Source organism: Euprymna scolopes, chromosome 1 (assembly GCF_053919585.1).
Source record: "Euprymna scolopes isolate OS-2025 chromosome 1, ASM5391958v1, whole genome shotgun sequence".
Classification (NCBI taxonomy): Eukaryota; Metazoa; Mollusca; class Cephalopoda; order Sepiida; family Sepiolidae; genus Euprymna; species Euprymna scolopes.
Genome location: NC_136482.1, coordinates 112040679 through 112065678, shown reverse-complemented (window position 1 = coordinate 112065678; position 25000 = coordinate 112040679). Strand labels below are relative to the sequence as shown.

At 37.9% G+C, this 25000-nt stretch overlaps 1 protein-coding gene across 3 annotated transcripts in view; it reads left to right on the top strand.

Moving 5' to 3' along the window:
• Positions 1 to 23545, top strand: part of LOC145266299 (solute carrier family 13 member 2-like) — a 200485-nt gene extending 176940 nt beyond the window's left edge. For all 3 annotated transcript variants that reach the window (XM_080121973.1, XM_080121888.1, XM_080122048.1), the window contains 3 exons: positions 4288 to 4449; positions 14544 to 14681; positions 23314 to 23545. In XM_080121973.1, the coding sequence (XP_079978099.1) occupies positions 4288 to 4449; positions 14544 to 14681; positions 23314 to 23460 (447 nt within the window). In that variant the 3' untranslated portion in view covers positions 23461 to 23545. The remainder of the gene's footprint in view (positions 1 to 4287; positions 4450 to 14543; positions 14682 to 23313) is intronic.
• Positions 23546 to 25000: the final 1455 nt, after the last annotated feature.

Sequence of the window (25000 nt, the reverse complement as noted above, 5' to 3'; positions counted from 1 at the left end):
TCACATGAAACCTAGAAAATTGAAACTGTATAACCGTAAGTTAACCCCCTCCACCTAAAAAAAATTAGTGTCGGTATCAACAAGTACCATACCAAATAGTTATGAAGTGTCAAGGAGGATGGAAAGACCAGGGAGAGAAGCACTAATCAGATATCCATTGGATGAGTGCGAAGAAGATTTGAACCTTGGGGAGTCTTATTGCCACTAAAATTCTAGTGAAGGCCAATGATCATTGCCTGTGATAAATCAATGGTAAACGGCTCTGGAGAGTACTGGCAAGGTGCGGAGACTTGTTATCACCTACACCCCAGGGGACCCCACAGGTTGTCTGACAGCTTTGATGGTGGCCTATGTTAAAACTCCAAATAAGGAAGTAAATAATAATAACAAAAACAACAACAACAACAACAACAATACCTAATAATTACATAAACAGTAACAGTAATCCGATTGGAGACAAAAAATTAAAATGCTGTAACATCTCTGATGTTATATATCATTTTTTCGAGCTTTTCGACAGCATGGACAAAATTCAAATTCGCACGATTTTCTTGTTCCAGTTCTAGCTATGCAGAAAAGCTGCAGAGACAACTCGTGATATCAATGATACGTTAACCTAGGAACCACTAACGAATGTGTGACACAACGGTGGTTCAAGAAATTTCGCAATGGTGACGAGAGTCTTGAAGATGAAGATGGTCGCGGCCGGCCGACTGCGGTTGATAACGAACATTGAAAGCCTTAATTGAAGCCGATCCTTGCAAAACTACACAAGAAGTTGTTCTTGAACTAGAGGTCGACCACTCAACAGTTTAAAGCAAATAGGGAAGTCAAAAAAGTTGGATAAATGGGTGCTACATAAATTGAACGATAATCCAAAAAATCGTCGTTTTGAGGTTGTCTTCTACGCTCCTTTTGCGCAACAAAAACGACCCATTTCTCGAGCGGATTGTGACGTGTGATGAAAAGTGGATCCTCAACCGGAAACGTTCGGCACAGTGGTTGGATGCCGGAGAAGCTCCACAACACTTCCCGAAGCCGAAATTACACTAAAAATGGTTACGGTGACTGATTGGTGGTCTGCAGTCGGTCTCATCCATCACAGCTTCTTGAATCCAGGTGAAATGGTTACGGCGAAGAAGTACTACCTACAAACTGACGAAATCCACCAGAAGCTCCAACGTATGTGCCCGAGATTGATCAATATGAAGGGGCCAATTCTCCTCTATGACAACGCTCACCCGCTTGCTGAATCTGAACGAATTGAGCTACGAGACTCTGTCTCATCCACCATATTCACCGGACCTCTCGCCCATCGATTATTACTTTTTCAAGCATCTCGACAACTGTGCGAAAAATGCTTCAAAAGCTGGTATGATGCCGAACCGACCATCAATGACTTCACTGCTTCCAGAACTTCGGATTTTTATGCTAATAGGATAAATAAACTTGTTTCTCATTGCAAAAAGGTGTCGATTTTAATGGTTCTTAGTTCGATTAATAAAGTTAATTATGAAATGATCTTTTGGAATTAAACGTCCAACAACGACATTTTTTGCACCAACCTAATATATTGAGTGTAATTTACCGGTGCAAATAATAGTCCCTATATAAACATGTGTACTGCTGTAAATAATAGTCCCTCTATTTGTTTCATTTTACTTCAGTGGAAGTTCTCAGAAATCAAGGGACCCCTTTCTTGAGGCTAATACTTGATCTCTATGTGAAATACATAGATATTCGAAAAGTTCCCCTTCACCTCTACAAAACTGAGTTAGTAAAGAAGTTGAGAACATAGTTTTACGTTTCTAGTGGTCTCTTGGTATTACTAGATCCCAGGACAAGAATTCATCTAGTCTGGTTGAATATCCAGCTTTGTGCTGTTAGTTGAGGTAACATCACGTAGAGAAAATGTACCATTCCTCGCAAAAGCTAGTAGGAGATAGCCATACCGAGATCTTATTTGGGTAACGAATACAATGTTATTTTGAAGATTTAGTCAAGGTGTATTTGTAGAGAAAAGTATCCTCGTGCAAGGTTGTTCTAACCAACCTCTGGACAGATAGACCTTTGATACTCGAGAACAGTGTCTAGTAGGCATTCAAGTTCTCTCCTCTAACTTGTATAAATTCGTATGCGATATTAAGCAAACGGTAACATGTGTGTCTTTTGGGGTTGGAGTTTTAACACTGTCATGTTTTGACATGCGTACATATGTGAGAATTCTAAGTATGCTTGTTAACAGATGTGCCATGGCTTATACGTGTTAATATATATTCTGTCTATGCATTTATGTGGCGCCTGTAATTTTCGAATGTGAAAGAATATTATAAAGTAAGAAGGGGTGGGTGACGACTGAATCGTCAAGTGATTCAAGTGAAAGCTAAAAAGCAAATGGTTCGAATTAATTACTTTCTTTCTCCAGCACGTTTCGATACGCTCTCTTCGCAACTTTCCAGTAAGTTATTACGGGAACCTGTTAAACTCGAAATATTTTCAACTGATGAAAATCGTTTCAAGTCCCAAAAGTAACCAGTTTATGTCAAAATAGTAAGCCGACGCGATGTTAGAAACTTCTATGAAATAAACAGCAAAAAGCTAGAGACAGACTTCACCAGCTGGTTGTGCGAAAGGACTCCAGAACGTTTACTCAGTTCACTCTCGTACCGTTTTCATTTACGTAAAAAATTAATATATATGTAGTCACACACGCACACACACGCACACACACATATATATATATATATATATGTATATATATATGTATATATATATGTATATATGTGTGTGTGTGTGTGCGTGTGTGTGTGTGTAGTCATCTACAGACATAATGTTTCGCTGTATCATAGCTCTTCAGTATGACTAAACCAGCACCTATCCTAACTCAAGTCGATAATCAGTCGCTCTTCTCATCAGCTCCGTTGACAATGATATCTCACAATACTTTATACAAACATTGGTCGCCACTCCCATTGTGTTTCACGTGTTTTTATTCACACTACATTACGCTAAAGTAGTAGCAGTCGATATCATTATCAACAGTGCTTAACTTGAGAATAGATGATTTATATAGTCGTCCACAGACAGTCTGTATCACAGTTCTTCAGTATGGCTAGATCAGCACATACCTCAAGCCCGGGATCGAACTAACAACCATCGAGTCGGTCACGGGATCGGCGCCGTCGGCAATGCGTTATACAAACATTGACTCCATTTTTATTATTATTATTATTATTATTATTATTATTATTATTATTATTATTATTATTATCATTATTATTATTATTATTATTATACTTTCTTACTTACTTACTTACTTACTTACAAAAAACTTATCTATGAACTATGTCACCAAACAATCATGGCCCGTTATCTCCAGAAATAAACGAAAAGGAGTGAAGTACAAATCAAATGAATTTTTACCTATTAAACATGCGACTATTGCCTGTCGAATATGGAAGCAAGAATAACAAAGAATCTGATTGGCTAATAAGCAAATTTAACACTACGTGTATATAAAAACAAAACGAGAGTACTTACTGTTGATTTCATTAATTATTTTTATATATAATACCTTGAATTAAAGTTTAAAATGCTAAAGTCTAACATCATGCTTCAATTGTGCTCTAAATAAAAACATTCAGTTCGAACGAGTCTGTCATATAAAAAAAACTATTGTTGATTTTATATGCCTGGCCTTACTGCTTATGTAGTGATAATGGCTGGAATTTAAGCTGAAAATGTAAAAGTCAAATATACTGGTGCAATTGTGCTTGAAGCATTATCATTCATTTCGAACGCGTCCCTATCATATCAAAGAATCTACTGTTGATTTTATATGTCAGGCCTTTCGGCTTGTGTGGTAATAAAACTTCTCAAATGCACTTGTGATGTTGGGTTGTGTAAGGTGTTATCTTTGGTCAAAATTGCCTGTTTCTTATTTTGTCAGATTATTACAATTATTGATACTTATCTAAGAACACTGCCAGGCACATAAAGTTTGTTCCTGTGAAATTTCAAACAATCGGCACAGCCATGTTCGAATCTATAGGGAACAAACTCTCTCACACACACACACTCACACACACATACACAGACAAAGTTTTTTTTTATATAATAGTAAGGAAAGAGATAGAGATAGGTGTGTGTGTGTGTGTGTGTGTGTGTGTGTGTGTGTGTGTGTGTGTGTGTGTGTGTGTGTGTGTGTGTGTGTGTGTGTGTGTGTGTGTTTGTTTGTTTTTCTTACAAAATCCTGTAATCTGTTTATTTACTTATTTTGTCTTGCAGAAATCTGGATTGTCGAAGTTAATCAGTGAACAACTTATTATTCTTTCGTCGATGACCGACTGGGTGATGAATATGGTACTGGCATTTATCGTTGCCGCAGCAACAGAAGTGACTAGTAATACGGCTACAGCGACTCTGTTGATGCCAATCATGTCTCAACTAGTAAGATTACTTTGCTCAGCTAACAAAATCACCTTCGTGCAGCGTTTTTTTTTTTGTTTTTTTTTTTCATAGGCATCACCACTAATCAAGGCCCAGAGGCCACTCGATGATAACGGTTAAAGAGCGTACAGTAGTCAATCGGACAATATAGTAATCGTTAGTAATGAAAATTCGGTAAATTTGTTCACTTAAGTGGAACGGCTCATCAAGAACTTGTTTACGTTGGACTTGAAGACAACCATATTGTAGTCAGCTGGAAAGCAAGCAAACGGAAGACAGTTCCACAGGTGTGCAGTTCTAAGAAAGAAGCTTTGTTCATGGAATCTACGTTTAGGTTTAGGCACAGATAAAGAGTGGGATGGGGAATTATTAATAGTGATTTCAACTAGACGAGTGTTTCTTGTGAAGGTTTGGCGAGGGGGGACCATAGATTGAAGCTCAGTCGAGCACTTGCCATGAAAATAACGATAAAACAGAGACAAACTCGCAATTCGTTTCATTTAGAGAGAGAGGGAGAAGGATCCGCTTTATTTTCAACTGATTTACAGTGTGTTCATGTTACGTATTCACTGTGACCGGTTGTTCAAAATGTATTTGTCCAATCTGTATAATTGTTAACATCTACTTTTGTCGCCGGTACAAGATATGTACATACTAACAGCGAGTAAAACCACAACACGGTTGATCTATAAAAAACATATATTGCTTTTATTTAACACCGAAAATTCAGCTTTGGATTATAAATTATTACTGGTGATTTGACGTTTCTGAAAGGCACGTGGTGTGGTGTGGTGTGGTGTGGTGTGGTGTGGTGTGGGTCTATGTGGTTGTTGGGCGATGAACAAATGGTGACGTCTCCTCTCCCTGACTGGGTGACTGACTTTCTATTTGTAACGATTTTATTTATATGAAACTTCTTTTCCTATTGAACTGTTTAATATTTCTTTTGTCTATTATTTTATCCTTTAACCCATATGCTCTCACATATTTCTGGATCAAATTATGTAATCCGTTGAACAATGGTGAAAAATCCTGCATTCTTCACATTGAATCCATTTGTGCGTGTGCAACCCATCAAATGGTTTTACTTTACAGGGTTGCCTGTTAATATCTAACATTCGCACACGCCGTAAACACGTATGTAAACTAGATAGCAAAATAATGGCACTCTGTACTTACGTATTGTTCATCACGATAATATAAAAGTACAGCGACTCATTATTTTTAGTTATGCAAGAAGAATTTATTAACAGGTGTGTCAATATCAATTTTCGGATCAAAATGAAAGTGAAATAATTGTAACGTCAACATTTCACATTATGAAACCCTTTGTCGATTTGTATTTTCTTTCTTTTCTGATGCCTAAAATGTTTTCTTTACAGATGCTAATCTATTGCAGGCACACACAATTCATAACCTAAAATAACAAAAAAGTAACATAAAATGGACAAACAAAAAATTAACATCAGATATCGAGTATAATTCGATATCGGGTTTGTATTACTGTACACATAGATTCGAAAAAGTTGTGAAAAAAATATAACAAATAAATGTTATCAAAGGCAAAATAAGTTACTTTTCTATCTAACTGGATATATTGTTCGTGTTTTTATTCAATGTAACATGTTTATTCAGCTCGAAAAACATAGTGTTTACCGATGTATTGGAAAATTCAATATGGCGCCTCACTTCCTCTTTAACACGGTAAGTTTGGGAAAAGGTGTTATAAATAAAAAAAAAACTAGACAAAATACTATTAAAACCCCGCCGAATATATGTCAACCTATGTCACAGTAACATATTGAGCGAGTTTTAACAGTATTTTATCCAGTTTTTTATTTATAACACCTTTTTCCAAATTTACCGTGTTAAAGAGAGAATCAGACGCCATCTTGAATTTTCCAATACATAGGTAAACACTGTATGGTTTTCGAGCTGAATAAACATGTTACATTGAATAAAAACACGAAAAATATATCCAGTTAGGTAGAAAAGTAACTTATCTTGCCTTTGATAACATTTATTTGTTATATATTTGTTTTTTGATAACTTTTTCGAATCTATGTGTACAGTAATACAAACCCGATATCGAATTATACCCGCAAAATCTAATACTATCGAAATGGAACTTAATTTAAATAAATTTAACCCAAAATATTATTTGACAGACGGTATAGTTGTATCATCCATATTGATGAGTGTTGGTGAGCACGAAACATATATGTCCACGTATATTAAAAAATATTTATCTATTAAAACTAATTATTAAGCTGTGCAAATTGAGTACTTTGATAGTGTTATGGGTTAAGCTGATATAATAATTTTAGGAATAATGGAATTCCTCATCGACTATAAAATAGCTACATTTAACAGTGATCAGTGACAGTTATGGTCCCAGAATCATGACGTGTACTTCTGTAGTATACTTTATTATACACTTTTTATTAACTATACTACTGCATTTAGTTTGATTATTACCCGACTACCAGGCTACGATAATTTATGAATATTAAAAAATATTTATTTATAAAAATTATCATATACATATTGTGTGTGTGTGTGTGTGTGTGTGTGTGTGTGTGTGTGCGTGTGTGTGTGTGTGTGTGTGTGTTACAGAGGAGCAGAAAAACATCGATGCCGGTGGTTTTACATCCAAACAAAGGGAACCAATAGTGGATCACCTATGTAAGACTCTCTTCAGTTTCCCTTTAGATCTGTCTTCCCGAAGATGGTATCTATATCCGGAAGGAAAGATATAAACAGATGCTAAAGAGAGTCCAATATAGGTGAACAACTATAAATACCCTTTGTTTTGATTTGAAACCGACGATACCGATATTGCTTTAATTTTCTGCAACGCAAATATAAATAAATATTACACTCTTATTTTTTGAAATTTTCTTAATAATCAAGCACTCTTCGACTAACTTTATATAGGCATATATATATGTGTGTGTGTGTGTGTGTGTGTGTGTGTGTGTGTGTGTGTAATAATTAATAAAGTTAAATTCTGTAGATTAAAATATAGCAAAATCGTCAGTTATGAATAAACATATATTTGCTCGTCCGCACATAATTTTGATAATTGCATTTCATTTCCTCTGATGATATGTGCCATTATTGAAAATCCATGGATTAAGGAAATAAATATAATTCTTTTCCATATATTCCTTGTCTCAAACAATAAATTCTCAATTTGAATATATTTCTATGTATTTTTTAATCTACAGAATTTAACTTCAATTCCTATGTTACAAGAAAAAGAGCCCTTTTCTTGTAAGTAAAAAAACATTAGATAGACCGATATTCGAACCTTGTAAGCAAGGTTCAAAAATAGATTCAGAAAGGAATTCGCTTTATTCGGTTTCACATAAAATAGTTAGATAGATTGTTGTAAAAGGAATTTTAATTGTTCAATTCTTTTTATGAAAACTGTATTAAAATAAGGTCAGAGAAAATAACGAACAATAGCAAATTAAAAACATATTGAAAAATAATTAAGGTCGAAAAATAGGTTAGTCAGAATTCTTTTTCTGCAAAAATGGTTTGAACATGTGCGAACCACGCATGTTTAGGCCACGTGAGTTTCCACGTGTGTGTGGCACGTTTTGAAGCCATACATGACGTCATAGCAGAAAATGAATTCTCAATATAGTTTGCTAGTTTTAGTGAGATTGGACAGACGGACGGGAAACGGACACACACAGAGAGACGGAGCCAGAGTCGAGTCCAGATCGAATCAGAGGATGGTCCCCCTTTAGAAGCGAAGGTGAAAGTTTTAAACATGTAGAAACAACTTTGAATTCCTGGATGTGATCATCATTTCGACCGTTCGAGCGATAATAAAACAACATCTTAAGAAATGTGTCCTCCTCTCTACAATATATGTAATAAGAAACCACAGACTGTAAAGTGTTATAAATGTCACTTCTCTCCTCCATTTTCCCCTCATCAGCGCCATCTCCCCAATATGAAATCCCCTATGCAACACTTACATTTATACTTTCCTTATTTTTTATATATTGAGCCTTACCCTTTTAGCTAGGATTGTTGTGGAAATATTATCTCACTGTAGTATTTAGTAAGACAATAACTTATTTGATTATCTAATCTGTGATTGAACCTATTTTTGTATGTATATATATATGTGTGTGTGTATATATATATATATATGTATATATATAATAAAATAAAGAAGTGTTTAAAAACTATCCTGATTATATATATATATATATATATATATATATATATAATCAAGGTAGTTTTTTAAACATTTGTTTATTTTAATAATTTCGCGTTGTAATTGGCTTTAAACGCATTTCATACGTATTTTATTTTAACATTAAACACTTCTTTATATATATATATATATATATATATATATATATATATATATATATATATATATATATATATATATATATATATATATATATATATATATACTAGAAAAACGTTGTATCATCCGTTAAGCTCGGGTTGGATTTTTTTATTGGAAAAAGTGAGTTTGCAGTTAATTTCTAATACAAATTAGTCTCTTTCTACTCAATATATCTCCTCCGTCTCTCTACCTCTTTTTCTCTCCATTTCCTGTATCTATGGGCTTAATAGTGTTAATACTCGGGTGGCATTCCTTATTGTTCTTAAGGGACTATACAATTTTTTTCTTTTATGGTTACTTTTACTACCTTTTTTGATAAATACAGAGAGGTATGAAAGCGAGAGTGATATACAGTGCATAAAATAAGAGTATGGACTCAATCAATATAGTGAGAAAAGGTGAAAGTAATTGGCAGAGACGTAGTAATAGAGGGATCACTTGATGAGTAAATCGCAAATTACGACTAATTAAAAAAATTAAATTAGATTTTTTAAATATAACTTAATCTCAGTACCATGAAATTGTTAAAAAAAAAAAAAAACGCAGTAAGAAAACAAACATTAATTAACTCAACTGTAATATGATGCAGAGATTAAAAAATATGAGTAAATTTTCCAGTATTTCAAAAACTCTCAATACATGGAATCCCTGGAGTCTACAGATAAGGAAATTTAGCTCAAAGAAAACTATTATTTGCATTATTCGGACTAATGTTCTCATCTTGAATGTTGTTTACACGACATTTAGGTCGATGTAACCTCCGACCTTCTTCAGGTTTATCTTGTCGAATTAAGAATCTGCCGAACTCGAGAATTTGCACGGAATTTCGAACAGGACACTTTATTTAATACACAGAAGTTGGATGTTCTCGTTCTGTCAGCTATGACTCGATAAACGTCTTAAGAAAATAACTTAGAACTGAAGAACAAAGTACTTTATCCACTACGCCGTGGGTCCACATTGATATGTATTTCATCTATCAAATATGAACATTTTAACTGATATAGCAAACAGACATTATGAACATAATATACCATGAGGAGAGTACAAGGTGCTTTTAATAAGTTTTCAGGCCTTTTTTTTATATGGGCATTTAAAATTGTTGTAGTATCTGGAAAATTCAGTAATTCTTGTGAGATGACTGGCCAATTTTTATGATTTTAGGTTCAAATGAACAGCTACAGCAGGAATTGCAATATATCCTACTAAAGTCTGATTGTCAAAACTGGTGAGTTTAAAAAATGCAATCTTGACATGAAATCACTTTAAAAGAAGGCTACGCTATAAATTTCTATTTTAAACTGCAGCCACACCCACGGTCTGCCAGCGGCCACCTGCCAGCGGCCTCCTGATTGTATCACGGGATCACCACACTCTTCAGCACATTCAGGTACACTTTGGTGTTAACTTTCAAGCCGACTTTGAAAATGTGAAGTGGCACGATGTGACCTTCACTTGAAAACACACAAAAGACCATAATCCTGGCTGGAAACTTTGTTTTCATCACCCTAGGCACGTCCCTGTTATTCGCACCAATCTAAGAATGCATTTTGATGGCGCTGGAAGTGGTCCTGTTAGCATAACTTGCATCGGTAGAGAGCATGAGTTGTACAGCGGCGCATCTCAGATCTAATTCATTGAACATTGTCACTTCCAGACATGGTAGGCTCCTATCACTCTTGGGATTTGTACTCAACTGGCCAACTAGTAGAGGGTCTGCAACAAAAAAGAAAACCGGTTTTAATCAAACGGAAATGGAATCATGTCATCTTTTCTATGATGACAATTTTATCGTTCCACCCTGTACACACACACACACACACACACACAATGTATATATATATATATATATATATATATATATATATATATATATATATATATATATATATATATATATGGCGTCCATAAAAAGTCACTGAAAGGTTTTGAACTTAAATAGATTCGTTATTTTTTATGATATCTTTCTGTAATTTCAACACAATCTGACTAAAATATTAGGAATTTTTTTTTTTTAATGCACAATTCAAACAATCTTTTTAAATGAAAAATGTCTTTTAGATATTGCCCATTTTCAGCTTCGCATGTTTGTGCTCTTCCCAAAACCTTATTCATGACAGATTGCAGAATCTCTTGATTGCGATTTAACTGCCTTATTTCGTTCCTGATGTTTTCCTTCAATTCTTGCAGGGTTTGGGGTTTATTTCGAATTGTGTTTTGACTTAGGCAATCACTTACATGAAAAGGCCGTCGATAAGCTCTTGGAATCAAAACAATTTACTCCTGATTTTGATAAAATAATTTCACAACTTGCATAGGTTGTTCAACGTTATACTTATCCAACATTAATTTCAAAATTTTATCTGAAACAGAAAAAAAATAACCATTAATGGTAAAATGACAAAGATTTTCAACCGTTCAGTGACTTTTTGCACACACTGTGTATACCGAATGATCGGTCGAAAACCATGTGCTTTTGAAAAAAAAACATACTCGTTTTTTCTTTCTTTTTTTTTCAAAAGACTTTTTGTATTTCTACACGTCAACGCATAGGAAATAAATACAGAAAATATATAAACATTTATACCTTTATATATTTTTCACATTGATTTATATATATATATATATATATATATATATATATATATATATATATATATGTTAAGAATATATATATATATGCATATATATATATATAAGTTAAGAATATATATATATATGTGCATATATATATATATAAGTTAAGAATATATATATATGTGCATATATATATATATATAAGTTAAGAATATATATATATATATATATTACACATATATGTACATATATATATACACTACACATACACACATATACACACACATATACATAGACACACACACACACACACACATATATATATATATATATATATATATATATATATATATATATATATATATATATATACTAGCATGGGTGCCCGGCGTTACCCGGGTGTTTGGAGGGGTGTGTCGAGCAAAAAGAAAGTGGTAATAGGAAGGCAGGCTTGACCCCGTACCGCGAAGGAGGAAAAGAACGTGAAAAAATGTGACGTCTTTGCTGTTACGACCACCGCCAAGCCGGAAGTCATATAGGTTAAGGCTAGTCAATCGAAAAGAGGGGATGACTTTCGAAAATATCGGCGAAAAAAGCGACCCTTCCCTGTAGAAAAGTGTCCAGTTGAGGGTGAAGAAATTAATGTTTTTAGCCTATTTTTCGGTATTTTTCGTCTGATGGGTCGAGCTTCAAAATGATATTGATCGTGTGAAAACCTGTCGCTTCTGTCGAAAGTTTTAAGCAGACATGCAAACATACATATATTTATTTATTGATAGCTCAAATTTTCGATCCAAACCGATTAAAAAGCTTGCCCTATCTCCGAATACGCTTTACGTAAAATTTTAAATGTTTGACCAGAAATTGTCTGAGTAATTTGGTAGAGACTACAGAGGTCATTTTTTTTTTTTACTTTGAGCCCTATTATGACCTCTTTACATTTATTGTTTTGGGTTCAAATCAAGTTATTAAGTTAGATCCATGTCCAAGGAACCTATATCTAAGATTTCAATTGTTTATATTAAAAATTGGCGGAGGAGTTTGGTAGAGTTCTCAAAGGACAAATCGTTGAACCTTGATCCCTTAACAGCCGAATTTCTGGCCGAAATCGGATTACAAAGATTTTCCCAAATCTTAGTACCCTGTATATCAAATTTTCAGCCTGTAGACTGAAAATTGAAAGAGTTATTGCGTAGGGAAATGTACACAGACACACAGACACGTTCATTTATATATATATATATATATATATATATATATATATATATATATATATATATATATATATATATATATACTAGCATGGGCGCCCGGTAATTTTTTTTAACTTTGACTCCTATTATGACCCCTTAACATTTATTGCTTTGGGCTCAAATCAAGTGATTAATTTAGATCCATGTCCAAGGAACCTATATCAAACATTTCATGTGTTTAGACCCCAAATTGTCGGAGGAGTTTGGAAGAGTTCTCAAAGGTTAAATCGTTGAACTTTGACCCCTCTTAACAGCCAAATTTCTGGCTGAAAACCGATCACATAGATTTTCCCAAATCTCAGTACCCTGTATGTCAAATTTCGAGTCTGTAGACTGAAAATTGACAGAATTATTACGTAGGAAATGTACATAGACAAACAGACACACAGACATACAGACACGTTCACTTTTATATATATATATATATATATATATATATATATATATGTACACGAGGGGCGTGCAATAAGTAATGCCCCCCTGTCCCACTTCTATTTGTCTGATCTAGCTGAAATTTTGCATGTGCAATAATTTATATCTCTTCGGGTTATGTAGCAAATTACAGCTCTGAACTAATTGTGGTTTCTGTTTTACAGGTGTTTGAACTGAGTCAGGTGTGAAATGGAGCCTGTTGAATGTCGAACAGTGATCCGTTTTTTTTGTATTTGAAAGGATGCACACTACAGAAGACTTTTGATGAAATGAAAGAAACCTATGGTGATAATGCCCCATCATATGACCTTGTAAAACGCTGGCATCGTGAATTCAAACATGGCCGTAAGTCTGTGGAAACAGCTCCCAGACCTGGTCGCCCCCCCCCTTCGGCCATTAATGAGGCATCTGTCCGTCAAGTTGAGGCTGCCATTTTGGAAGATCGGCGCATTACTATTAGTTGAGGGCGGAGAAATTAATGTTTTTAGCCAATTTTTCGATATTTGTCGTCTGAAGGGTCAAGCATCAAAACGATACCGATCTCGTGAAAATCCGTCCCCTCTGTCAAAATTTGTAGGCAGATATACATACATACATACATTTAAACAGGCAGGTGAGATTTATATAATAGACTACTGCTATGGGAAGTAGGTCAGGGGCGTTACTTATTGCACGCCCTCGTATTACGTTACGCATGCATATTCGTTCGACCTTCACCTGCAAATTGCATTTTTTTAATTTTCACACTTTAGCACCGATTTTCCCGGCTAAAACCCAAATATAAAGTTTCGTATGTGTTTGAATACCCTACAGATTTGAAACTTAATATATTAAGTTTCATGTTTGTAGATCAAAAACTGACACAGAATTTGGTAAGCTAATTTTTTTTAAGAAATGTATACGCATACTTAAATATATATTGAAAAAGGTTTGTGTTTACTATAACCTTTTTGCGCAAATATTAGGTAGAATATCTGCATGAATATAATTACATGTAATAGTTAACTAAAGATGATCATCTCATTGGAAAACCGAAAAAAAAAAACTAATAGAGAATTAATTATAATTAAATGAATGTTTAACAGAATATGCAAATTAGCTAGATCTTTAGCAGATGAATGCAATTCCACAACCCATATATAACAAAGTTTTATTTTCTTTTTAAATAAATATAGAAAAGGGTTTTTAATATGAATATCAATACACCAAAAAATTATAGGAGTATAGATAAATATATTGTAACGATTTAATAATGCCATTAGGGAAAACATACAGTACTTCGGGGTAATTGCGACAAGTCCGGGCTAATTTAATGGATGTTCGTGTGCGTGGCTTTTGCCTCTTCCTTAATAAAGCAGCTAATAAAGCTTTGAAGGTTGTTTCTCGCTATTCTTCATCTGTAATCTGATTCCAATATAATGTCCTTTGGACTTTTCTTCTTTTTTTTTCAGGCTATTGATATGAACGTGAACCCCCTTTACCTGATGTTTCCGGCAGCTCTCGCGTGTTCTTTTGCTTTCATGCTGCCCGTGGCCACACCACCCAATGCGATTGCATTTTCTGGCGGACGCCTTAAGGTGTCAGACATGGTAAGAAACGCTAGATATATTATTTTACTGCGACGATAAACCGTGATATGGATATAAGAAAAAAAGACGAGGGTATTTTGTCGTTGTGTAGCACGACTCACGTTAACAAGTAATAATTAAAAAGAATTTATGAACTGTTAAGTTTTGAGACATTTGTGTTGAACAAAGATGGCAGCTTAGTTCAGATCAGTAACCAAGATGGCTGCGTAGTTCAGATCAGTAACCAAGATGGCGGCGAAGAATTAAATGCGGTCCGTGACGTAGCAAATGGCAAACTTGTATTTAGTCGTTACGGCCCCGACCTTGGCATTATCTACTGCCAAGGCCTTATTTGGGGTCCGCAACAACTTAGGCACCAGGGCCAGTAGGGGGAAGTGGGGAAAAATAGGGGTCTTTGCTAGTCCTAGAGTTTCTATCACGCACTATTTGCATAACCGCCTAACATTCTTACCAGGACCTACTTAAAATAACAGCTCCCCAGCTTACACGGATGGCGGGCGACATTCACGCTGAAAAATTTTCAAAACAAATATATACAGGAACAAAACAAAACTTATTTATATACAAAATAAAGTAATTTTTTTTTTTTTTTTTTTTTTTATTAAATGGGGGTGAGATGATGGGGAGGGGGGCAAACTAGAAAACACCCAAAAAATAAAGAAAAAGAAAGCAAATAAACAAAATGCCTATGGGGGCAGGTTAGTAAGGGACCCTCCCTACCTAATAGCTGGTCTGTCGTGTGAAACGCCCACTGTCTTCCGCTCCTCTCCCCCGGGGGGAAGAGGTGAAAGCAAGCAGGACGTTCCCTAGAGGGGAGTGGAGGATCTAAGGGTTTTGTGAAAAAATAATTTTGGGGTCGGGGTAAACAGGGATGGATGGCGTCTTCCAAGATTAAGTGCGTAATGGGCAAAAATAGGCCGGGGACAAAATAAAACAAGTGGACTGGGCATCTTTGGAAGCTCTTCTAGTGCCAATCTAACAAAAATAAAAGACTACGGGAACAGGATAACATGCATACTACCCTAGTCTAGACCCTAATAAAGCATAAGCTATCCACTCTTGGTGGTTACACACCTACCTAGCCTACTCCTACCCATCGTATAAGGTTAACCTTATATTACTTTACATAAGGGGCTGGGTTCCGAGAAAACCAAACCTCAGCACCTTAGGAACAATACCACTAGGGTGGAAACACAAACTCGAACCTAGCTCCTCGTCGGATGCACAAACTAGTGTTGTGCACCCATCTCCTATCAAAGTCTATGTGAGACAATCTCTTCCAATCACATCTGATTTTTATTTTAAGTTGATAAATAAACAACCAGATCCTGATCGGAAAAAGATCGCCCCTCATAGACAATGCCAAGACGTGTATACCACGTCACTAACCGAGCTACCGCTAGGATCGCTAGAAACACCAACCGTTTCTCCCTGTCAAACGGCGGGTCCACATTGTCGACTGCGTATGCTAAATCAAGTGGCACCAACCGCTCGGGGTCGATGCGAGCCGTTACCCCTTCGACATACTCCCAGAGACTCTGCACCCCGCTGCAAAGAAAGAACGCGTGTTCTCTCGTTTCCTCCTCGTCTTCATCATTGCAACGTGGGCACGGGGGATAATAATATTCGCTATCTCTACAATCCCTGGCTAGTCTGCCAAAGAGTGGCAGCGCATCCCGGACTAGCCTCCACGTTATTGAAAATTCAGAATTATTGATGTAACTACTGGCAGGCGCCCAATTCCAAAGCGAGAGAACTTCCCCCCTCGACAGATGTAGCCACTCCACCAGCGGGTCTTTTGCAGTCCCCACCACTAATTCCTCATATAGCCTCCACCTAGGCCGTGCAAGGTCCCTGGACCTCGGCAATGCCCTAAGGGCGGCTCGGCATTCGGTCAGGAAACACCGTTCCCCCGCCGGTCTTTTGCGACCTTCAGCGGCAGGGGCGGATATGAGCCGTGGAAAAGCCTGTTCCACGACTGGTACCCATTGCGTTTCCTCCATCAGTGTCCGACTCAGGAACGCCAATCTTTCTGCATGTTTATGGCTTTGCAGATCAGGCATCCCCAAGCCTCCCTCGCTAAGCTTCTGCGTACAGACCTGTCTACGGACAAACGGCTTTCCTCCCTTCCATAGCAGTTTGAAAAGGAGGCGCTCTAAAGCCTTACAGCAGTCCGCAGGCAGGGGAAGAACAGATAAACGGTAAAGGATCAAAGGAAACACGTACGTAGCACATGCCTCCGCGCGACCCTTTAAGGACAATTTCCTCCCAATCCAAGTCCCAACCGACGACTCGACCTTAGTCTGTACTTCCGACCAATTCTTGTCCAACTGGAGGTCCGGCCCGAACCACACACCGAGGATCTTTACTGGGCCATCAGTCCAGCCGAACGCACCTGGAAGCGAGTTTACCCCAGTCCAGGCGCTCAACCGCAGGCCAACGGACTTGCTGCGGTTGATCACGGCCCCTGTAACAACTTCATACTCAGCGATCGCCTCTATCACCGCTCTAATATCGCTACGGCGCGCAGCGAACACGGTGACGTCATCGGCGTACGCGGACACCCTGGCAAATTTGCCGCCAGGCAGAGCTATGCCGCGCAGGACTGGTCTCGCCGCCTCGTCCCTTAATTTGCGAAGGAAGGGCTCCAACGCCAGGACATACAGCAGAGGCGACAGCGGGCAACCCTGCCGCACCGACCGGGAGACCCCAAAGGGCTCCGACAACCTACCATTTACCTGCACCACTACCGCGGGATCACGATACAGGGCGGAGATCCACTTGCGGAAGTCCGGACCAAAGCCGGCGGTTTCCACAACAGCCCTCAGGAACCCATGGTCCACCCTGTCGAATGCCTTAGACTGATCTAAATTGATCAGCGCGGCTTCAGCGTCGTCTTCTAACCCCTCTATGATCGTGCGAATCAAGTGCAGATTGTTCTGAATTGATCGACCCTTCACAGCGTAGTTCTGATCCGGTTCGACCAAGTCACCGATAACAACCTGCAGTCGGTTCGCAAGAACGCGGGCCAAAATCTTGAAATCTGCATTAAGCAGAGTAATGGGCCTATAATCGTCTAGATTCCCCCCACCATGTTGGTCCCCCTTATTGAGAAGCGTGACCACTCCTTTGGTTACCTGCCTCGGGATTGAATCCTGGGCAAACCAGTGGTTAAACACGCCCGTCAGAAGGGGCACAAACATGGGCGACAGCCTCAAGAACAATTCGTAGGGCAAACCATCAAGCCCCGGAGATTTGTTGTGGCCAACCTGCTTCAACGCAGTAATAACCTCACGCTCCGTAACCATCCCCTCGCAGCTAGCCGCTCGGGCCGCAGTAAGGCGGGGCGAGCCAGCTAAATAGCCGCCAAACTCCTGGCCGCGGAGTCTGGGTAGTTGGGTGAAGCGTTCCTCCAAATGTTGCCGAAACCCATTGCAGATCTCCCGTGCCGACACGAGAGAACGCCCTTCCAGGTTTTTCACCTCCCGAATGTACCCATCCGAGCCACGTCTTAGAGCAACCTTACGCTCAACAGCGTCAACATTCACGGCTTCGTTGGAGACTCTGTTTAACCTAGCCCTAACTACCTGACCTTCATATCGCTCGCTAGCCAAGCGATTGAGGTCCCCCTTAACTAGAGCTAGATCTAGGGAATCCCCCCCTTGCAACCGCCCGGGTCAGTCTATCCTCTAGGTGCTTTTTGGTCCGAGCCCTATCTAGCGCGAGGCGTTGGCTGTATTGGACACAAAAGTGCCTAATGGTGACCTTAAGTTTAACCCACCAGCTACTCCCGGTAACCGCCCCCACTAACTCCCTCTGAATTAGTGTTGTCAGCTGCTCCCGAAAGTCGTTCGACTCCAACAAGGAGACGTTCATCTTCCAGTAACTCGCCAACCTAGGCCTATTACCTAATTTCAAACGGGCCAACACAAGTTTGTGGTTCGAATGACCTAGCCAGTGGAACGTGGGACAAGATAGGAAATCTACGTCGCCCCTTCTAATTAACATCCGATCCAAGTAAGTACTCGGACTGGCGGCCGAACTAGATTGCCACGTCCACATCTCCCTCCCTGGGTGATCCAGACAGAACCTGTCGACTAGATCGCTCGAGGCCATAAAGCCAGACAGGGTGTTGTCACACCTTTCCAACCCACTAGCCCCCCCGACCTTATCTATCTTGGGGTCCAGGATGGCATTCCAGTCCCCCATTAGCACTACCCGCTCCGGACCCGAAGAGAGAAACACCTCCACCCGCCGAAAAAAGGAAACCCTCTCGCTTTGGATATTAGGCGCATAAACTGCCACGATCCGGAACGCGCCGCTTTTAACGGCAACATCGACCACGACCAGCCTCCCATGAGCGTCCGCGTGAACAAGCGTAACCGTCGCAGCCAGAGTGCGACTCACTAGTACAGAAGCCCCCCGGCTATGGAGGCTGCCATATGCTGAGTAAACATGAAAATCGTCTACCAGCACATCGCACTCCCCATCCCCAACAAAGTGGGTTTCTTGTAGGGCAGCTACGTCTACCTCAAGGGCCACGAGATCCCTCAGCATGCGAGCAGCCTTGCTTCGAGATCTCATGCCCCTCGCATTAAAACTAGCTAGGTTCAAGGCCATGTTTCCATAACTAGTAATATTCTTCTACTAAGGGTCTAAAGTCCTCGGGAGTGAGGACGTCGAAGGCCTGACCAAGACTGCCCGTGAGCAGGTCGGACGTAAGCCGTCCGTCTCGAGCCAGGCCCCATAGCAAATGGCAAACTGATTGAATCCAAAATTCGACGATTTTTATAATAATTTTGAGACGTTTTGATTGGTTGTTTAGCACAGCCGTTGGTTATAAAAATGATTGGCGAATCCATTCGTCTCATACCCCCCCCCCATCAAAACACTCTTTTGATGGGATGTCTCCTAGCGGCTTCGGCTGCATGGAGACAGGGTAGTACCAGTCAAGGATTCGTCACTTGACACTCAGCCCAACAGGTGAGGGGCCGGGAACCGGCCCAGCACCTGTTGGACTGAGGTACACCGCCTGGGTAATACCTAGGAGGTCCACCCTCCCAGGCCTTGCCACCGGGCTTTCCGGTGGGGCAAGTTTATTGCTTGCTGCCTGAGGCGCCCCGACCGGGGAATGCCGACGGGGTTACTCAGGCAATTTTTAAAATTGCAGGAGTGCCCCTCCTTTAGGGGAGCCTGCGGGATTCCCACTTTCCGGCCTTGTGCCACATTTTGCTGAGGTGGGCAGCAAATAAATATCTACCCCCCCCCCCATCAAAACACTCTTTTGATGGGATGTCTCCTAGCGGCTTCGGCTGCATGGAGACAGGGTAGTACCAGTCAAGGATTCGTCACTTGACACTCAGCCCAACAGGTGAGGGGCCGGGAACCGGACCAGCACCTGTTGGACTGAGGTACACCGCCTGGGTAATACCTAGGAGGTCCACCCTCCCAGGCCTTGCCACCGGGCTTTCCGGTGGGGCAAGTTTATTGCTTGCTGCCTGAGGCGCCCCGACCGGGGAATGCCGACGGGGTTATTCAGGCAATTTTTAAAATTGCAGGAGTGCCCCTTCTTTAGGGGAGCCTGCGGGGTTCCCACTTTCCGGCCATGTGCCACATTTTGCTGATGTGGGCAGCAAATAAATATCTACCCCCCCCCCATCACAAGTCAAAAAACATTTTACACGCCCCCTTTTTTGATATAATGGAAAAATCCTTTCGGATTCAATTTTGGTTTCACTTGAGAAAAGGAAAGAAAAATAAATAAATAAAAAAAATAAATGAACAAAGAAAAATAAGCCAATAAAATAATTGTTTTTTTTTTCCCCGAAAAGCCTTCTAAATTTAGAGGATATGTGGATTTTTTAAATCTTAAAGATTGTTCCTTGGTTCCTTTTAGGTAACGAAGGAGTTGTTTTGCACGATTAAGGTCTTTAATTGTCGGTTTCGATAAGTTTTGAGATAGCTTTGTTACAGTGTAACATATGTCAGGCCTTGTTGCGGTCATCAAGTAGATGAGGCTTCCTACCATTTCCCTGTATATTCGGTTATCTATGAATTTTGTTTCAGCCCCTATATTTTTATTTATGTCCATTTTGACGGGAGTTGAACGCGGCTTACAATCTTGCATTCCGAACTTGAGCAGAATTTTCTCAATGTATCGTGATTGGTTCATAGTTATAGTTTCATTTTCACAGGTAAATTTTATACCGAGGAACCGTAACAGTCGTCCAAGGTCGGCCATTTTAAATTTTTTATTTAATTCATTTTTAACATCTCTTAAAGTGTTTTCACAGTTTGAGGCGAGTAATATATTGTCAACCCAAAAAACCAAAATCAACAATTTATTATTATTTTTGGTATACATGCACGCGTCTGCGGGACATTGTTTGAATTCCTGTGCTATTAAATAATTATGGAGTGTTAAATTCCAATTGTGTGCACTTTGTTTTAGTCCATATAACGATTTATTTAATTTCCACACCCAATTTTTATTTTTCATTTTAAATCCCTCTGGAGGGTAAATGTAGATTTCACAGTCAATCGGGGCATTTAAATAAGCATTTTTTACATCCATTTGATGTATTTTTAAATCGTATTGCGTGGAAAGTTGTAATAAAATTCTAATTGTCGTTAAATTTGTCGTTGGTGAAAATGTCGCAGAATATTCCACTCCAGGAATTTGTGAGAAACCCTTCGCTACAAATCTTGCTTTAAAAGTTTCACTACCAGAAGCTGTGATTTTTTTTTTTTTGGGGGGGGGGGAAAAAACCCAGCGGGAAGAAATTATATTTTTATCTGTTGGTTTTGCCACTATTTCGTATGTGTTATTTTCAGATAAAGCTTTCAATTCGGATACCATAGCTTGTTCCCATTCTTGGTGGTTTTGTGAATTAATCGCTTCATTATAACTTTCCGGTGCGCTGTTCAACGAATAACAGTAATCCACGGCGTAATCTTGTATCTTTTCAATTTGTAAGAAGTCTGGCCTTTTTCGCTCCCTTATTGGGTATCGACGTGTCTGGTTACTGTTTTCGTCAGACGTACTGTAATTGTCGTCGTTATTAATATTTTCATTGTGATCAATTAAGATGCTAGGCAATATTTCACGTTTTTCATTCACTGGATCGCCATTTTTAAAATTTAATGTATCATTGAATTTTACACATCTAACCCTTTTTATGGCATTTTTAGCTGCAAAGTAGATCAAGTATGCCGGACTATATTTATCGTAACATACGAAAGTACCTTTTTCGCTTTTAGTATTTAGTTTACTGGTGTTTTCTATAAATGCAAAACAATCAGAACCAAATAGATGCAGTCTATTCATTTTAGGTTTTATACCGCAAAACGCTTCATACAGCGTTTTTCCTAGCCTCTTATTGAACGATCTATTTCTGATATATGCTGCTGCCATTAACCCGTATGTCCATAAATTATGCGTTAATTTCGATTCGATAAGTAGGCATCTTGTCATTTCAAAAAGGGTTCGCCATGCCCTTTCAGCTATGCCATTTTGGAAGGGGGAATATGGCGCCGATTTCTCGTGTTTAATACGGTGGTTAATTAATAGAAGTTCAAAGTCTTTACTAGTAAATTCAGTCCCATTGTTTGAGCGAATACATTTTACTGAACCGTACGGGGCAACATCAGCTAAATATTTCTTAGTAGTGAGGATAGTGTCGGATTTGTTTTTTAGAAAGTAAACCATAATTAAACCGGAAAAATCATCAATAAACTTCAAGTGAAATAATAAGCGATAGCTTGTTGATATCAATGACCCTCAAGGGACTTCCAGCCGGAAGATTTTATTATAAAAAAAAAAAAATCAATTATTCCTTTCTTTTCTCCAGCGAAAACTACCGAGTCAAATAATAAAAGCACTTTAAACAGCAACAATGTTGCGAGAGAAAAAGAACTCCCGAAGAAAAGGGCGAAAGCGTTTGAGAACGCCGAAAACAGAACTCTTGGGTTCATATTCCATAAATCATACAGAACAGTTTTGAACTACGTTTTATCGCCTTACAAAGATGTAAAAAATATATTATGCTACAAAACATTATGTCTAAACTTGTTATTCCTATTTTGATCAAAATCTGTCACGTTGTTTTTGATTCTAAGAAATGTCTAATATTTAAGTTTTAATTGTAAGAGTTAGTAAGAAGGAATCTTGCTTAATTGCTATCTATTTTGCTTCGTAGGTTTTTTTGGTTTTTTGTTTTTGTTTTTGTTTTTTGTTTTTTGTTTTTTTTTTGTTTGTTTGTTTTGTGTGTGTGTGTGTGTGTGTGCGTGTGTTTTGTTTTTTGTCTTGTTTTTTTTTTTTTTGTTTTGTTTGATTTTGGCCGCCAAAACTACAAAACAAAATTTTGGAATTAAAACTAAGCACTTTAAACAACTTAAATAAAACTCATCAAGACGATCATAAAACTCGAATGCGCTTGAGATGGCCCAATAAAGAACTTTCGGATCCATAATTTATAAATTATAATATTTCTTTCTTTTTTTTTCTTCTTTTTTTTTGCGTATATACATAGCTCAAATATTGCAGTTGCCACTTGAAACCAATTTATCACTTATGGTAAACATTAAGCACCAATCTTTCTTTCTTTCTTTTTTTCTTTTTTTTTTTTTACAGGCGTCAGCTGGATGTTTTGTGAATATCATCTGCGTCCTAACGTTAACACTTGCAGTCAACACATGGGGCTATTCGATTTTTGGTTTTGAAAATCTAAAAATGAACACCACCACGCCTCTGACTATACACAGTACCACTCCACCATAATTATTTATAGATATTAAATTGAAGTGCTTGTGTCTGTTCGAGCACAGAAGTATAGGCCTTAAAGGTTTTTTATTTGTTTTCATGAGACTGCTGCCCAGTTTTTTTTGTTTGTTTGTTTGTTTTTTCTTTCTTTCTTTTTGTTTTTTATTGTTAAGAAAAGATGCCAATATTTTTACACATAAACACAAAATAGTTATAATTAACACAACATTTGTCAAAAAATCAATGCCCAATCAAGATCTAATCGTTTGGATGTCTTACTATTTTCACATAGATGTGTTACTTTTGGGGTTTGAAATGATTTTCAATGGTTGGGAAGTACTCTGAGTTAACACTTTCCCGCGTTAATTTACCTGCTTTAGGAAGTGACGAGGAGAGTAAATCAGAACGAACTAGAGAAAGAGGATAAGCAATTAGAACCGTTTGCTTTTTAGCGTTCGTGGGAATCACTTCGTGATTAAGTTGCCACAGAATCACCGTGTATATACAGTTCTAAGGTTGAAGAGTATAAACATAAAACCAACAACAAAAAGATCTAAATATGTTCTATCACTTATATTATCGCAACAATTAATGAGATTCTGTGTGTGTGAATGTGTGCGTGTGTGTGTGTGTGTGTGTGTGTGTGCGTGCGCAGATTTATGATAGCATTCAAATGAAATTTCATGCTTTGCCTTTTCCCAAACTTACAATAATAAACTTAGCTTCGACATGCATAAACCAGCTTTATGTCAAATCTTATTTATGAAACTTGATGCTAAATTCATGTACACACACCCATGTACACACACCCATACCCCCCACACACACGCACACACACATACACACACACATATATATGGGGGGGTATGCTTATTCACATATATTTCACCTTTTATTTATACACATCCTTCAATTTATGATGCTCGATGTAACTACAGAGCATATTCAAATAAATAACAAATACACAAAAGGTGTATATTCCAAATTTCAAGATGTTGCCTTACCGTATATTTGAATTTAAAGATGGCGTAACGAAAAGAAAACTCAGTTGCAACTTCTCTTCCGATTTTCAGATTTTTTAATCATGTCCATATTCCTTTATTTTCTTTTAAAGTTTATGGATTCTTTTTCATCTGATAAGTTAAGGGCGGAATAAATTCAAAGCTTCTGCGCTACGAAACAGGTGCTGTCAAGAATTAGACATTTTAACATACTTAAAGAAATAAACTGTAATCTTGAAATTTGGCATAGAACTTTTATCATATATATATATATATATATATATATATATATATATATATATATATATGTATATGTGTGTATATATATATATATATATATATATATATATATACTTTTTTATTTGTTTTACATAAGCATTAGTATGTCACTACACATTCATGAGTATGTTTTGGTCAGCCAGTTACAAGTAATTAGAGACCTCTTCAAGCGAAATTGCTTATACAAAAGTTTAGTCCGTAATGAAAATTTTAATAGGAGTGTACAAGCACAAAAAAATATCAGTAAGTCACATCATGTGTCTTTTAGAATAAAAAGG